We start from the raw sequence: 16449 nt of genomic DNA, 5'->3' as shown, positions 1-16449 counted from the left end.
TATACTTGGACCAAGTGTCCTTTCTTTGGGAGGTTTATTATTTTTTATGCTTTTTGGGGACATGAACTGCTGTTTGGGATCAAGAGGAGAAACGCTGTCTCCTGCAAAGGATTAGAGATGGGTTCTTAGCCAGACTGTGCCTGAGCAGTGCATCTTCAAGTCCTGCATTGGGGTTGGAGCCATGACCGGAGAGCTACAAAGGTAAATTTCAATCAAAGGAAGATGGAAATCTTCCAGCTGTTTTTTGTGTTTGTACCTGTAGAGGGTGGTTGTAGTGAGTTTGTAGTTTCATAATCATAAAACAGTATTAAGGTTGCTCTTGGTTATAGGCATCAGGGCAATAGAAAATTGGAAACAAGCTTGTACGATGTTCCAGCAGGCATTCCTAGTATTTAGCCATTGATTTGAGGAAAAAATCAAAATGTGTTAGGTGGCATCAAGTCCTATATAAATAAGTTTCTCAGGCTATTCCTGCTGGTAGGCTTTTGTAGGAAGGTCATCCTTCCTACAAAAGCCTACCGTCCTTCATGTCTCTCACTGCTCTAATAACTTTCTCGGGAGTTAATGCTATTGCCTTCATGTTGCCAGCTTACCAATAATTCATAGCACCGCATCTTTGTCTACATGTTGCGGAGGTTCATTGAAATAATGTTTCAAAATCTGCAAGACTCATTTTTGATGACTATGGTTTTATCCAAATGAAAAAAAAACTGACGAGGCCAACTGAAAGGTATTATTCAATTATAAGTTACTTACCTTTCACCCTCATTTAAGAACGTAGTTTTTCAATATCAAAGCAATCACCCAAGTCTGACAGACCAACACTTAAAATTTGGGGGTCCCATTTTTACCCCAGGAATAGTTGCCAAGAGAGAGAAAACTCGGAGGTCAAAAATTTTCAGTTTTCTGCCCCAGAACCAAGGCCTTCCCATTTTGTTGTGAATGCATTCAGGAGAAAGAAAACACATTACCTTAGTCACCAAAAATGTTGCTTTTCAGAATTAGAAAATAGTTCCATTTCAACTTGCATTCCCAAATTTTCTTAGTGACTAGATCAGACCATCATTTATGCCTGGTTTATGGCACTCTGTCTTCCAGATCTCATATGTCATAGACCATAAGTACAACATTCCATCTTGCAACCTGCAGGAAGGACTTCAGAGAAACGTTTTGCTGTGATCATATTTTTATTTTACACAGTAATTTTTCTTTCATTGTCATGGCAGCCAAACTACATATAGTATTGTAATTTAAAAGTCTGTGCATTAGTACACTATCAAGTTTCTTTTTTTCTTAGGTAGTTTTAAGGAGTCCCCTCCCACCCCCACAATGCATAAATCAGGAAGCACGTCACAACTCAACTCCATGTTGTTCAGAATAAAAACAACCCCAATTGAGGTACTCTCCATCAACAGTTTTCTGTTCCACACCCCCTGGTATTTATTCCTTACAATTGACTTTTATCCTTGGAATTTTTTTTTTCAAGCAGTAAATTCATATTCTGAATTAGACCCACCAAAAGCCAAGTTTAAAATATAGCTCTTGAGAACTAGGACCCCATCTGGTGCAGCCTTGGTTTCAGCTTTTTTGTACAATGTTTGGAAGGATAGAGTACTTTGCTGCCTTTCTGTCTGATCCAACTGTCTGATGCTTATAGTTTCCCAAAGTCAAAGCACTGTTACAGTTCAGCTCCTCCGTTGGTCTAGCTCAATGCTGGCTAAGGACCCCAGAGCATCTGGCTGTGGTGGAAATTTATAGTTATTGGTTTCTCCCCAGACAGCAGTATAAGTCACATTTTCATGGGCAGTCTATCCTGCTGAAATTAGTCTATGGGGATGACCAAATACCAAGAAAGCTACAGCACTTGCTATGTGTAAAGTCTGAATCAATTTTATTTATTGACTCCTTACTCTGTGCAGAGCACTGTACTAAGCACTTGGTAGAGTACAAAATTAAGACAGGGTAGACATGTTCCCTGCCCACAACAAGCTCACATCCTAGAAAGACATTAAATTACAGATATGTATACAAGTGCTGTGGAGATGCAGCGTGGCCTGAGAGCGCAGGCCTGGGAGTCAGAATCCTGGCTCTGTCACTTGTCTGCTGTGTAACCTTGGGCAAGTCACTTGACTTCTCTGTGCCTCAGTTACCTCATCAGTAAAACAGGGATTAGGACTGTGAGGCCCATGTGGAATATGGACTGTGTCCAACCTAATTAGCTTATATCAACCCCCCAGCACATAGTACAGTACTTGGCGCATAGTAAGTGCTTAAAAAAAAAAGCTTTAAAAAATTTTTAAAAAGTTTCCCAAACCCATCAACTCTAACAATATCAAGGGCTAGGGGATATGGGCCAAAAGTAAATATTAAAAAAACAAAAACAAAACACACATTTGGCTTCCTCCCCATTTAACCTCAGTGTGTTTCTGAAAAAGGGGACGTCCTGCAAGCGACTGTAAAACATTTTGTTTCTACCACCATGATGGTGACTTTTAGAGAAAGACTTATGTCTATGTCCTGACTGACAGGAAGAACTTTGATCTCTGTTTTAGACTTGAATTGCACCAAACTTATGTCTATGTCTGAAGAGTGGAAGTTTAGTCCAGCTAGTGTTTTCCTTTCCAAAGAAAGCTGCATCAGGGTAAGTCTAGATTTGGATGCTTTCAGTCCTAATGATGAAGGTCATGTAGCCCATAAATTTGATTCAGGCCTGGAACTCACCTGGATGAGAAAGGTCTTTACAGTAATCAGTCATTTAAGTAAATCAATAAGGTCACATCTTAATGTTCAGGTGACAACACAAGAAAACTGAATCCATCCCCCAGATGGCAAAGGCCTTCTCCAAAAATGAATATATTAGTCTGGCCTTCCTGTTGCCTTCAGTTCCTCCATATTGTGACCATTTGCAGATGAGAAGGGTGTTCATTTTCTCGCTGGAGACCCAGGTCTAATTTTATCATAATTACCCTAGTCAGAAGAAACATAACCCATGTCTTCATTAACACATTTATGGAAACTTAGTTTCAAATTCCAATTTCCAGTAGTTTTCACCAGCGGATGTGATCCTGAAATTAGAATTGACTGCATCAACTAATTCCTGGTCAGAGCACCTCACTGTGGGAGAAGTAACTACACCATAGTCTCGTTCACAGTCTCCTACCTACAACATATGGTTGAAGAAGCTGCCAGTCAGCACTTTCCTCGTAGAAGTAACCTAATATTTTTAATGGTATTTTAAGTTCTTACATTGTCAAGCACTGTTCTAAGTGCTAGGGAGAATTCAAGTTTATCATACTGGACAGAGTCCCTAGTCCCACATGGGGTTCACAGTTTAGGAGGGAAGAGGATTTAATCACCCTTTTACCACTGAGGAAACTGAGGCACAGAAGTTAAATGACTGGCCCAAGATCACACAGCAAGCAATTGGTAACACTGCAGTTAGAACCCAAGTCCCAGGCCCATGCTCTTTGCATTACGCCACACTGTTGCTTTCTTAAGCCAAACCCCGTTCCCACTTTCACTTATACCTTCCTTTCTAGATAAAGTTTACTGCATCCTTCAATCTGTCGTTCAACAGTGGTCTGAATAAGACAGGGTACTATGGTTATCCGATGCCAGTAAGTAATCTCAGCCAGAAAGAGTAACATAACATCAATATTATTTAATGTTTACTCAGTAATGCTTGGTCAATGGTCAAGAATTAAGTCATCCATTCCTTTACGTACTAGGTATGTTAGTTTTGACAGCTGAGAAACACAGCCAGGAATTTGCCCCAGATTATTCAAGGAGTGTGTACTTAAGCATTTTAAAACTAGAGCTGTGTCTTTGGGGTGTCATTCCCAAACGTGCAAGAGCTAAATGACCTCTCTCTGGGAAACCAGTGAGCTGTTGGTAAAAGGTGACTGGATTTCAACTTTGACAGACTTTTCAGCTGTTAGCCTTGCTTTGTGACTGAAAGCCTTTTTTCTCCCCACAAAAAGTCACTACCTTTTTTTGGTAAGCGTGGAGAGGAGGAAGGAAAATTTAGTAGTTTTACAATGATCAGAGTCTGCTCTGAAGAAAAAAAAATGTCTGGCTTGATTGTTTCGTCAAAAAAAAAGCTCCAAATCAGATTGGGTTTTTTCAAATCTAAAACTTGAAGCACAGTCATTTTCTGAATCTTAATGGTAAACGTGAGGAAGAGGGCAATTTAACTTTACTACATATTCTAGGATCTGAGGGTATTAACACTTAACATTTTTCCTAACGACACTGCTTTAGAAAACCATGAGATGCAAATTACATATGAAAGTATTGCAGATGGACTAGTTTTTAAATTGTCCTTTAATGAGATTAAATTTCCTATTTTTAATAGGTTTGAATTTGCTTTGTGGCAGGCAATACATTGGACTCTGTGGTTTGGCTAATAACAGAACAGCAATTTAAATGGACAAACCAGAGCACCACTGAAAATATATATGTTTAACCACTGAGCTCATATCTTCACTTTGTACCAGGTTTTTTTGTTGTTGTTCCTGACACTCCACTTTTCTAACTTTACAGATCAGCTTTAGCTAAGCAGTAGTCCCAAAATTAACATTTAAATTCATCATAAGTAGTGTGTAGATTTTTTGGTTTAAAGAAGTTATACATCAGTAGCAATGTAACAGTATGTTTTTTAAAAAAATATTTCAGTGAAAAATCTACATTATAAACCTCAAAACTGAATTTTTTCTGATAGAAATTGTGGACTTAACAGCTCAACATCTCAGTTATCCCTATTGTGTCAAAACCTAGGTCCCAAGGCAATCCATAACTTAAGATTCATATCTTGGTTTACAAGTGAGGGTTCTGTTTCAGAGCAAAAATTAGGAGTTTATTAACCAAAGAGATATGCCCCAACTGACTACAGTTGACAAATATCCAGGTAAATTCTACACTTTACAGATATTTTCTGTAAATCTTCCAAATAAAAACATTCCTTCTCTTTAAAAGTAACCGAACCAGATAACATATTCCCAAATAAAGGTCTATTGTATTACTGCTGCTGACATTAATAATAATCTTTCATCATTCAAATCTGCTAAATAGACCAAAGTCAACCACAGCATAATATGGATTACTGTAAATCAACCTAAGTGCATTTTTGCAGTTAAAATGTTAAGGATTTTTTAAAAATGGAATTTGGGGGGTGCAAAAGCTGATGTTAAAAAATGATCTGGGGAAATGTTAAGCCTAATATTCTTTATTAGTGCAGCAAATAACTAACTCTCTGGTTGATTGTATATAACCTTTTTTTTTCTTTAGGCTGTTTAATCCATCTTTAGCTGTGTGCCAATTCTAGAAGGCACCTTAAATCATGTGCATGTCATCCTGAGTGTGTGGTGCTACAGCACAGCCACTGGCACATTCTACTTCCTGGGTCACTGACTCAATGCTTTCACTGTGAGATTACCAGGCCAAAAAGATCAGTTTCCCTGGGTTGGGCAGTGTTTGGAACTTGACTCCAGTGTTGGTAAGGTATGAATCAGATGGGGCCCTTTCAGATTACTTAGCTGACCATATGATCATGCTGTAGGCCTTGCTACCATCCTGGTGTCTATCATGTTACAAAACTCACATCTGCTATGCTACATTTTGGTCAGAATTCACATTTTACTTCAGGTGGTACAGGGCTGGCAGAGAGAATATTGCTGGCAATCCACAGTCAAGGATCTCACCTTTCTTTAAGATGTGATTAGGGTGGAACCTTTGATGTCCTGTGGCATTTTTTCAGTATTCCATTTGTAGAGGAAGAGCATGTACTTTGAAAACCAAGTCCCCCTGCACATTACCACACAAATGGCAGAAAACTAGAGACTACCCTCAGCACAGGAACAGATGGGAGAGGATCTGGGCCGGAAGGCAACAACACTATAATGGTCTCCTAAACAAGCGTTCCTCTATTAAGGAAGAGGAGGAGGCAGCCTAGAAAATCAGCTAAAATGGGAAGGCTCCTCATCTCTAACTTTAGCTGTAAACATTTCAGTGCCAAAAGGAAGACAAAGTAGGTAGGGTTTTTTTGTTGTTGTTGTTAGATCATATGGTGTGAGCCCGTTACTGGGCAGAGATTGTCTCTATCTGTTGCCGAATTGTACATTCCAAGCGCTTAGTACAGTGCTCTGCACATAGTAAGTGCTCAATAAATATGATTGAATACCTTTGATTAAAATGATCAGAATTACAATGCCCCCCTTCCCTGCTAAAAAAAGCTAAAATAAGGCACACCACTTAACCTTTATACCTAATGTGTTTCTCTAGGAAATTGTGATTGCCAAACAATAAAACTGGCTAGTTAGTTTTGTTTCTAAAAACACAAAATGAGTCCCAAAGAGGTACTCTTTAGAGGCAAGGTTTAGGAGCATTTAAAATATAAATAAATAAAATCATAATGGCTGTTTTAGCTAACACACATAATGGCATAAAACAGGCCACATCACAGAGCCCTCCTTTAAAATAAGAGTACTCACCTCCGGATATGCTTATCCTTCCTTCACATCAGCACCTCTGGTCGGGGACGGGAGGGCATAAAGCCACTTTTGAGGAATCACAAAAGAACCAATACAATTAACAGGCTTCTGCCGGGAATGACTTTGCTATCTAAATCTCTGAAATCCGATTTCCTCATATCATTACGCTCTCTGGCCTGATCCAAGCTGCACAGATACTGAACCTGTAATTATGCCACAGGGGCTGGAGCCATACCTGGAAGCACAACTGGACTCTCTGTCATCTGAAGGTACGGCTATGGCCAGGCACTCCACTTGTCATCATTCCAAACATTTCTCACAGTAATTATCTGCATGGTTTGGCTTGGCTAACTTCCAACAGGCAGGTGCACCTGAAACCTTCCCTAGTACCTGGAAAGTTACTTTCTCATCTGGTTGCTTTTGAGGAGATGATCAGTCTTGTTAGCATCACGTCGATTTACAGCACCTCTGGTAGACACCTGGAAGTGCTGCATTTTTCAGTCCATTGTAAACAACTATTTAAAAATGAACACCACATTCATAAAACTTAGCTTACAGTAAGGAGGAGCTGGTTAGGGCTGAATATATAAAACAATTTTGGATCCAAAAGAAATACAAGCTGAATTACAAGCATTCTGAGACATTTGTGCATACATTTGCTGTTGGTTGATTTCTTTCTTCTTGCCCTTGAGCTTCAGATTTCAGGGTTTCTTGACGGTGCTGCAGACTGTGGGGCTGAATACTGAACTGGAGGGTGGGTTGGGGAAGACCAAAGTAGTGATTAGAATTTTATTTCAAAAAGTGGAAATGTTTTCACTTTTGTTAAGTTCAAGAACTATATGGAAGCCAGCTCTAGATTGAGGCCCCTCCTAGTTATCACTGCAGTGTTAAATCCAAACCGGATTTTTACAACTCACCCTCAGCGGTATGTACATCAATTTATTTTTAACGTCTGTTTCCCCCTCTAGACTCTAAGCACCTTGAGGACAGGGAAAATGTCTACCAACTCTGTTGTACTGTATTCTCTCAAATGCTTAATATGGTACTCAATTTTAAAAAAAAGCAAACATAGAAACAATGATTGAAAAATAAATTCCTCTCTATGTTTTCCATTGGAAGTAGATGTCTTGTCGTACTAACTGCTTCAAGGGTAGGTACACCTTCTTAATAGGGATGCGCTGATATGCTATCATCATCATCATCACCAACCATAATTACTGAGCATTTACTGTGTGCAAAGTACTGTACTAAGTGCTTAGCACTGTACTAATATATGCAAGTCTGAAGAGGAGACACCATGCGATTCAATCATATTTACTGAGCACTTACTGTGTGCACAGCACTGTACTAAGTGCTTGAGAGAGTACAGCACAACAATATAACAGACACATTCCCTGCTCACAACATGCTTTCAGTCTAGAGGAATGTCATTATTCTAATATGGCAGAATCTGAACTCATCACCCCTAGTAAACTCATTGGTTCTGGCTTTTCCATCACGGTCCAATACAACAACCTATCCTCCCTCATAAACGTCAAGCAACTTCACTTTTCATCTCTCCTTTACTTTGAGGAGAACGTTAATTCAGTGACCTTGGAGGGCAAACTATAGTTTTAGGTGCTTTAAAGAGTAATAAAAACAATAAAAGCCTTGCTGCCATTTAGGGGCTTACAACATAATAGGGGCAGACAAATTACACACAGGAAAAAGATACAGCTGCCAACACTGGAAAAATGAATATTTACAAACACTACTCTCACTGCATATTTTTCCTAGAACCTGATGGCACAATTAGGGAATACAAGGCAGAGTTGGAAGAAACTTTACATGGTTGACTGACATGGAATGTACTATAATATAAATATTCCCTTACATAAAGTCCTGTAAGAATCCAAGTTCCCCTCAATTTATCACCCTTGCTATGAAAAGAGGGCAAAGGGGAGCTGATGGAATGACAGGATATGGGGAAGTGGAGATTTGCCAGTGAGGTCTCTTGAAGGGATGGATTTTCAAGTAGGAAGTAAAAACAGGGTGTATTGTACACATATAGTAGGAGCAGGAGGAGGAAGAAATGGGTGTAAAATAATTGGAAAATAAATCTAACACAACTGCCTGAACATATTTTTGCATAGAGCAGGACAGCAGACGTAGGGAACACACTGAGTCTTGGACGTCTTTGTCTAATCCCAGCTTGTCTGCGGTGTGACCCTGGGCTAGTCACTTCACTTCTCTGTGCCTCAGTGACCTCATCTCTAAAACAGGGATTAAGACAGCCCCACGTGGGACCGGGACTGTGTGCAACTTGATTAACTTGGACCTGCCCCAGCACTTCGTACACATAGTAAGGGCTTAACGAATACCACTACTTTTATTATTAGAAGTTTACTTTAAGATCTGCTGGTGTGGAGAAATAAGAGTACTGTAGGTAGCAATATAATAGGTATTTAGAACACATTCATATACAGTGGTAGTTTGTGAGCAGAAGGGGATGCCCATTTTTCACCTTATGGGGGGAAATTGTTTCATTGGACAAACTTTGATTCATCGAGCAAATTCTTACTCACCCTGAGGTTCTTCAGACACAACACTTTGCAGGTTTTCTCCCTTCACATACTCCGTGTTCAGACCCTCTGGAAACAAAAGTAATAGCTGAACCTTTTCTTTTATGCAGTACGTAAAGAGACAATATCGGAACCCGAGGCTGGCTAATGGTCCAGAGTACATCTCTACAAATGTGCCCTCCATATAAGCAGAGAGACACCCTGAGAAGACTCACTCTTGTGTGGGTAATAGTATCTTTGCAGAAACATCACATTTCCGGTGTGCTTTCACTAGCAGGACATGCTGGGGCCTTCGCTGGGATGGGGAATCATCAAGCAGTAACATAAGTAGCCGCTGTATTTATGATGTGGTGGGGAGAGAATCAACAGTGAAAATTCCTACTTGGGCCCAACAACTTGCCCCCAGATTTTCACAAGAGTGCCACAGAATAAGGAGGCCAGTTAGGAGTTTTGCCCTCTGGCTCTCTAGATGGCTGCTGAGCAATTTCGAGAAGAAAAATGGCCTGAGATTGAGTCACCCAGACGTGAGCATATAAACAAATGATTAACTCTCCCATATGCCTTTCGGGCAATCCTACTTGAAACCCATGATGGGGCTTCCATACTTCACTTCGCCTCCTGGAAAATCGGAAGAAGGCAGAGAAGCAATGTGGCTTAGTGGAAAGAGCATAGGTTTGGGAGTCAGAAGTCATGGGTTCTAAGCCCCACTCTGACCCTTATCAGCTGTGTGACTTTGGGCAAGTCACTTTACTTCTCTGTGCCTCAGCTCATCTGTAAAATGGGGATTAAGACCCTGAGCACCACGTGGGACAACCTGATTACCTTGTATCTACCCCAACACTTAGAACAGTGCTCGGCACATAGTAAGCACTTGACAGACACCATAATCATTATTATTAATATTACCTATTTCGTTCCCCAAACCCTTTTGAATGTGGCACCTGGGAAATAAAATCTATTTCATAAAGACATTTTAAAAACCTTCCATAATTTGTGGAAAAAAGGCACCTTAGGTCAGTCCTCCTGACAAGCCTATGGTCAAGTCAAGGATTGAGGGGTGGGTCTCAAGATCTTGGTGGCTAGAGCTGAGTGGAATTTTCCTTGATAGGTAGAGGGTTTGGGGGTGAGCCACAAGCCTCATCTCATGCTGAGCTCCTGCCATTCCAGAACTATCCCAGAATGGTATAAATTCATCTTCATGGAACAAATGCCACCGATGCACACATAGCATGTTACCAAAGGAATACTGCTGCAACAAAAGAAATTGTGCCAGACATGCTACATGGAGGAAGAAGGGGAGAAAGGGGAAGAGACAAGGAGAAATGCTCCAAAGTAAGTTTTTCTAGGCCGAAGCAAGGAATAGCAATGTGGAGTCAAAGCACCACTGTTACCTTGACCTTCTGCTGCATCAAACGAGGAGGCACAAATCTTACAACCCTGTCACAGGATCTTACTCCATTATCATCAAGACACACTGACTCTGCTCGAAGGACTGACCTTTTCATGATCTAGGCAATCCTCGAGCAGGAAACACAGAATAGGGTGTTGTGAAGGAGGCACATATCACTTCATAGAATCCAGAAGAAAGGGGCGGGTAAGGAGATGTAGCACGGCGACTTCCTCCCCTCCCTTCTTCCCTCCCTCACCCCATCATCCCCACAACCGGTACAAACTCCAATCTGCTCAGAAGAGAGAGGGTGAATGCCTCGAGTGGGAGCAAACCAGTTAAAACCAGTCTACCAGTTAAAGCTCTTTGACGTAGATGGAGGAATGTTCACAAATGGATGCCCACCACGGGCTTTAGCGGAGAGAGACCTGTACTGAGCTGTTTAAATAAGGGGGGGCGGAGGACGGGCTGGGGCCACACGTGCAGGGAATGTTTTCCAGGATAAAATCTTATTTTGGACCCCAAATTGCTAAGGGTAAACCCAGTATTAGTGCCAAATGAACAGAGAGAGTAGCATATGCTGTTGGAGCCTCATACCACTGAGTCCAAAAGAAAATTCCGGAGGGCAGCACATGAAGATAACATTAATAATAACCACAGTATTTGTTAAGCACTTCAGGGAGCTAAGCACTGTCCTGAGAAGGGGATGCAGTATGGCGTAGCGGATAAAGCACGGGCCTGAGATTCAGAAGGTCATGGGTTCTAATCCAGGCTCTGCCCCTCTGCTGTGTGGCCTTGGACAAGTCACTTTACTTCTCTGTGCCTCAGTTTCCTCATCTATAAAATGAGGAATGTCCCACTGTGAGCCCCATGTGGGACAGGGACTGTGTCCAACCCAATTTGCTTGTATCCACCCCCAGCACTCAGTACAGTGCCTGGCACATAGTAAGTACTTAACACACACCATGATTGTTAGTATTATTACTGGGGTAGGTAGAGCCCAATCGGGTCAGACCCGATCCCTGTCCCACTTGGGGCTCACTCCATCTAAGGGCTCACATCAGCCTGACAAACTGCATTTCTCATTTCCCGGCCCAAATTCAGAGTTGCCCTGAGGCCTCCCTATGGCCTTATGGGGTCCAGGCAGACCGACCGGCGACCGAGTGAAAAGGGGAGAAGGCACCCGTCAACAGGAAGTGCATTCGGGAATGGATACTCCAGAAAAAATGCCACCTACCCAAGCTTAGCCCAACACTTGGCCTTTTCCTTGCCTAACTGTGGCCAAAAGCCCAAATATCACCAAATCCTACTCCTAATGAATAACCTAATAGAGTTAGCTGATCAGAAAAGAGAAAAACGGCAAGTGGCGAGAAGATATATGTGGAGTCCATGACCCATTTTCCATTGGCCAGCCCCAGATTATGGAGATTAAAAGAAAATGCCCACCTACATTTGTTCACAACAGAATTTTTTGGTTCCCTGATAAACTCCCCAGTGCAAGGAGGAAAAGCCCCAAGAATAACTATTACAACGGATTCAGGATTTTGATGAGCACTTTGATGAGGAGGGAAGGAAGAAACTTATGGGTGGCAAAGGGACCGCGAAGACAACAGAAAGCAATGGCGACGGCGCATTTCACCAGGCTCGCTTGTGTTCAGAAGCATTTCCTATAAAGGAAATAAGGCCCGTATTCCTGGTATTCCCAACGATAGACCCATAGGGGCTGGAAGGCTTGGAGCGAGGCAAGGATGGACCCTCCGGTCCAGACTGAACTGTCCCTCCCAGGTGAGGAAATCACCAAGGGGGTGTCATTAGGGCAAATCTTGTCCAGCTCCTTTTGGAAGCGAGCGGGGAAGCCATGCAACATGGTGCAGCCTCCACACAGCAGAATGTTGCTCATCAGGTTCCTTTTGAGGGCAATGTCACACTTGTGGAGGCAGGAGAGAGTCAAGGTGTGCAGTCCCAGCTGCTTGGACCCAATCACGGAAGGCTTGAAGAGCATCTCTGCACAGAGGAACCTTTCCGTGCCAATCTTGATCGCCTGCCCGTCTGGAAGGTGGTAGTCGATCACCTCGTTCTTGTAACAATTCATTTCCTGGGCAGGATCCAGAGCTACGAAGCAATGTTTCTTCTTGATGACGTCTATGTTCTCCAGGTGGTCCTTGGTCAAGCGGCTGCCAGATTTCTTCAGCAACTCCATCAGGTAGAGGGTGACGTCCGAGCCCGCGTAGTCAAGCCTGTCGGTGATGTTTGGCAAAGGGTATCCCTCAAAGATAGGGACCACGTAGGACACGCCGTGACCGACTTCCACCACCAGACCGGAGGTTTTGCCGTAAGAGTACATGGACAGCCGGGATTGGTAGGCTATGTGCATGGCCGGTGTGTCGAAGGTCTCGAACAGCATTTCCGCATACTTCTCTCGGTTGGTCGAGGGGCTCAAGGGAGGGTCTGACACGAGAACTGCGTGTTCTGCAGGAGGGACCTTCAACTGGTGCCAGAACAGGTACGCCCAGATCTCTTCCATGGAGTCCCAGTCCACGATGATGCCGTGCTTCAGGGGATTGATGAGTTTGAGGGGTTCACTCGAGTTCAGGAGCTCATGACCGACGAAGCTCTCTCTCCGCCTGTTCCCCAACCTGGTGTCCTCCGGAAGAGGCTTGCCCACTGTCGACGAAACCACGTGGGAGGGTCTGGCTTCGCCGGCAAAGCCGCACTTACAATACCCGGTGCCCAAGTCGACGACCACCGCTCTGGTCGGCTTAATTATCTTGGGTGCCTCGTCGTTTGGGGCGTGCAGGGTGTCTTCTCTAGGCTCTCCGGGGACTCGGATTCGCACTGCTCTCTTGGCGGCGCCTTCCTGGATCACGGCGGAGCATTCGGAGCCCTGGTCTTCTTGCTCCGACTCGTTCACTCTGACGTGCACTGCTCTTTTCGCCAGGCCGTCTGCTACCTTGGCTACTTGGGGGGACCAGGCACTAGGAAGCGCCATGGCCTCGCCCTTTTCCCCGTCTCTCGGGGATGTAAATTCCCCCTCGTTCTGTCAGCTTAAGTCAGGGGAGGAGACCAAACTGAAAAATGGTATCCTTGGAGTCCTCCTGATAATGACATCATCCATTATGACAACAGTCAACGTCACAGCACCGGGTGGGTTTGGACAGCCAGCTTAACCAATGGGAGGAGCCCAAGACGGGAAGTCAGGAGACTCAGATTCTAAACCCGGCTCCGCCACTTCCCTGCTGTGTGACCTTGGGCAGGTCATTTAGCTTCTCTGTGCCTCAGTTTTCTCATGGGTCAAATGGTGGCAAAACACCTATTCTCTCTACCTCTCAGACATGGGATTGAGACTGATTTACCTCCACGCTTAGCACAGTGCTTCGCATTCAGTACAAGCTTGGCGAATACCACTATCATCATCATCGTTATTATTTGCTACCACTAAAAAGAAACGAACACTTGGACAGCTTGATTTAGAGACGTCTCTCCTCACCGTGCCTGTCAGGAGGAGGGAGGTTTTATTAGACCTAGTTGCTGGGAACAGGTCTTTTTTATGGTATTTAAGCATTTATAGGTGCCAGTCACTGTTCTAAATGCTAAGGTAGACACAAGTTAATCAGGTTGGATACAGTCCATGTCTCACATGGGGCTCACGGGCAAAACCCCCATTTTACAGATGAGGGATCTGAGGCAAAGAGAATTTAAGTGACTTGCCCCAATATCACACATCAGACAAGTGGCCGAGCCAAGACTAGAATCCAGTACTTCTGATACACAGACCTGTGCTCTAACCATTAGAACACACTGCTTAAACATTTTACTCCAAGGTATCTGAAGCCAGCTGCTCTAATGAAATCTATGCCCCTTTCCGAGAACCGAGGGCTGGGTCTCATCTATAACCTATAACAACTTGGAGGACATGTGAAAGCAAGTTCTGATAACACCCGATAGCAATCTGCAAAACAATGCTACCCAATTTATGCTTTTCAATAAAACCTCACTTCCTAGGTTGCTGAAGGCACTCTGCTTCTCTTAATGCTTTACAATGCATCTAAGCCCTGACATTATCCCAGCATGCCATGTCTGATGGCTTAAATTAATCCTCCTTTATAATTAACTTTAATTTCCTGCCGTCTTTCTAGTGCTTGGCTTCTTTAATCTCTCTTTCACCAAAGCTCCCTCTTTTTATTTATTCTTTCCAAAATATCATTTAAATTGTTCAAATGTACCAGGGCATTCATTTGATCAAATTTTATTTGGCTTTTCCTGCTGATCCAATTTACTAAACTTCACACCTGTTTGTTTTAGAAAACTACTGTGAAAATAATGTATTTTCATTTTAGCTCTGGGCCCCACCGAGTGAAAAGGACACCGTCAAGGAATTTATTTCCAAGATCTGCAATGAACTCTTCTCCTTCCTGTTTCTCCTAACCCCCCAGAAAGGCAGAACTTAATCACTCTGGTCGCGTGCCCACACAAAGAGTAGTTGCTGGGGGATGGTTCAAAGCTCACGAAGCCTGGGCTGCTGCCATTCATTTTCTTTTTTTCCTAACGGAACAGAAGCAAGGAGTTCTGGAAGGCATCTTGGGAAACCAAAATCATCCAAGGAAAAGAAGAGGGGGAAAAATGCTACTTCTTCCCCTTCTCAAGAGGATCTCCTAGACACGTTCTAATTGGGTGATTTAAAACATTAAAAATACATGTGTCGGCAAGCAGTCCCACAACCAGATGACTAGCAGACCTCAAGCTACTTCCATTCATGTTCTCATGTTGGGGTGAGTGGGGGTGGAGGGGGGGTGGTGGGGTGGGGGGTGTGTGTGTGTGTTTTTTAAAGAGATCACAATCCTTCTCTCTTTCCTAGACCCCCGGCCAGTCAAGAGCAAGAAGATTGAGAGCATAAGTAGTCACTCACAGATAGAAGCAAGTCCTGCTCCATTCTCCTCTGCCTTGCTTATCAGTGAGACTCTCTCTTTTCGGGGGCAAAGGCCTCCTCAGCCCTTTCTTCTCTTACCCACTCCCAGTCAGGCAATCATTTTTATTGAGTGCTTACTATGTGCAGAGCACTGTACTACATGCTTGGGAGAGTAAAATACAACATATTCCCTGCCCACAACGAGCTTATAGTCTAGAAGGACGGGCTTACAGTCCAAACTATCATACCTCAATAAAGAGAGGGGGCCAGGCCTGAGCCCCTGGCCCAGTTAACCTTGGCATCAATGTGCAGACACAAGACACTAGGGAGTTAGTTCTCCACTGATGGACTCAGAGGGGAGCCAGCACAGGAGTGCTGTGCTTCACAAAGAGCAACAAAGAGGTTTTATGAAATGCCTAGAGTTTCTTAATATTGTCCACTTCCCCATTTCCTCACAGATGCTAGCAAAAGGGACTTTAATACCAGCATTTATTTTCTAGTTTACCATCCTGATGCCAGTTAGTTGGGTACAATGATGTCTTGTGCCCCATGGCCTAAAGGTCACAAGGAATTCTTGTCCCTGAACTTTTCGGACAAGCCCGAAGCTGTTAGATTTTACATTGAGTGCCAACCTCCCACTCCCCACTCTGCTGGGGGTTCCCTTTTTCTGACCACCACCATCCCTCGGTCACCAGAAGCAGGGCTCATGTCTTCTCCCAAAACCGAACTCTTTCCTCGGAGCCCCAGTCCAAAAGGAGCTTTTCAAAAGCTTTCCAGCTTCCCCGGGAGGAAATGTGATTTTAGGAGGCCTTTGAAGGTGAGGAGGCTACCAGAACAGTGGCACCAGGCATCTCTTAACTACTGTGTGCTTCAGTTTCCTCATCTGTAAAATGGAGATGAATACCTGTTCTCCCTCTCCCCACCCTCAGCTCCACAACACAAGTAAATATCTGAAATTATTTATAATAATGTCTGTCTCCTCCTCTAGACTGTAAACTCCTTGTGGTCAGGGAACGTGACTCCAACTCTGTTGTATAGTACTTTCCCAAGTGTTCAGTAAAGTGTTCTGCACAGAGTAAGCATTCAACAAACACCACTGATTGATTA

At 43.3% G+C, this 16449-nt stretch overlaps 2 protein-coding genes across 2 annotated transcripts in view; both read right to left on the bottom strand.

Annotated features, from left to right (window-relative positions):
• Nucleotides 1-4305: 4305 nt before the first annotated feature.
• The window catches only part of CD99L2 (CD99 molecule like 2), a 155077-nt gene continuing 142933 nt past the window's right edge, over nt 4306-16449 (bottom strand). The window contains exons 12-14 of the mRNA XM_007665870.4: nt 10441-10452; nt 9053-9118; nt 4306-7235 (exon numbers count right to left, since the gene is read on the bottom strand). Of these exons, the coding sequence (XP_007664060.2) occupies nt 7183-7235; nt 9053-9118; nt 10441-10452 (131 nt within the window). The 3' untranslated portion in view covers nt 4306-7182. The remainder of the gene's footprint in view (nt 7236-9052; nt 9119-10440; nt 10453-16449) is intronic.
• On the bottom strand, nt 11972-13648 carry ACTL7A (actin like 7A). Its single transcript, XM_001512721.4, has one exon. It carries the CDS (start codon nt 13423-13425, stop codon nt 12091-12093), a length of 1335 nt encoding a protein of 444 aa, XP_001512771.1. The 5' UTR covers nt 13426-13648; the 3' UTR covers nt 11972-12090.

Source organism: Ornithorhynchus anatinus, chromosome 6, assembly GCF_004115215.2.
Source record: "Ornithorhynchus anatinus isolate Pmale09 chromosome 6, mOrnAna1.pri.v4, whole genome shotgun sequence".
NCBI lineage: Eukaryota > Metazoa > Chordata > Mammalia > Monotremata > Ornithorhynchidae > Ornithorhynchus > Ornithorhynchus anatinus.
This window is presented reverse-complemented; position numbering and strand designations above follow the sequence as displayed.

Bases quoted from the DNA above. Each gene is read 5' to 3' on its own strand.
- ACTL7A (XM_001512721.4), bottom strand. From the start codon at position 13,425: ATGGCGCTTCCTAGTGCCTGGTCCCCCCAAGTAGCCAAGGTAGCAGAC.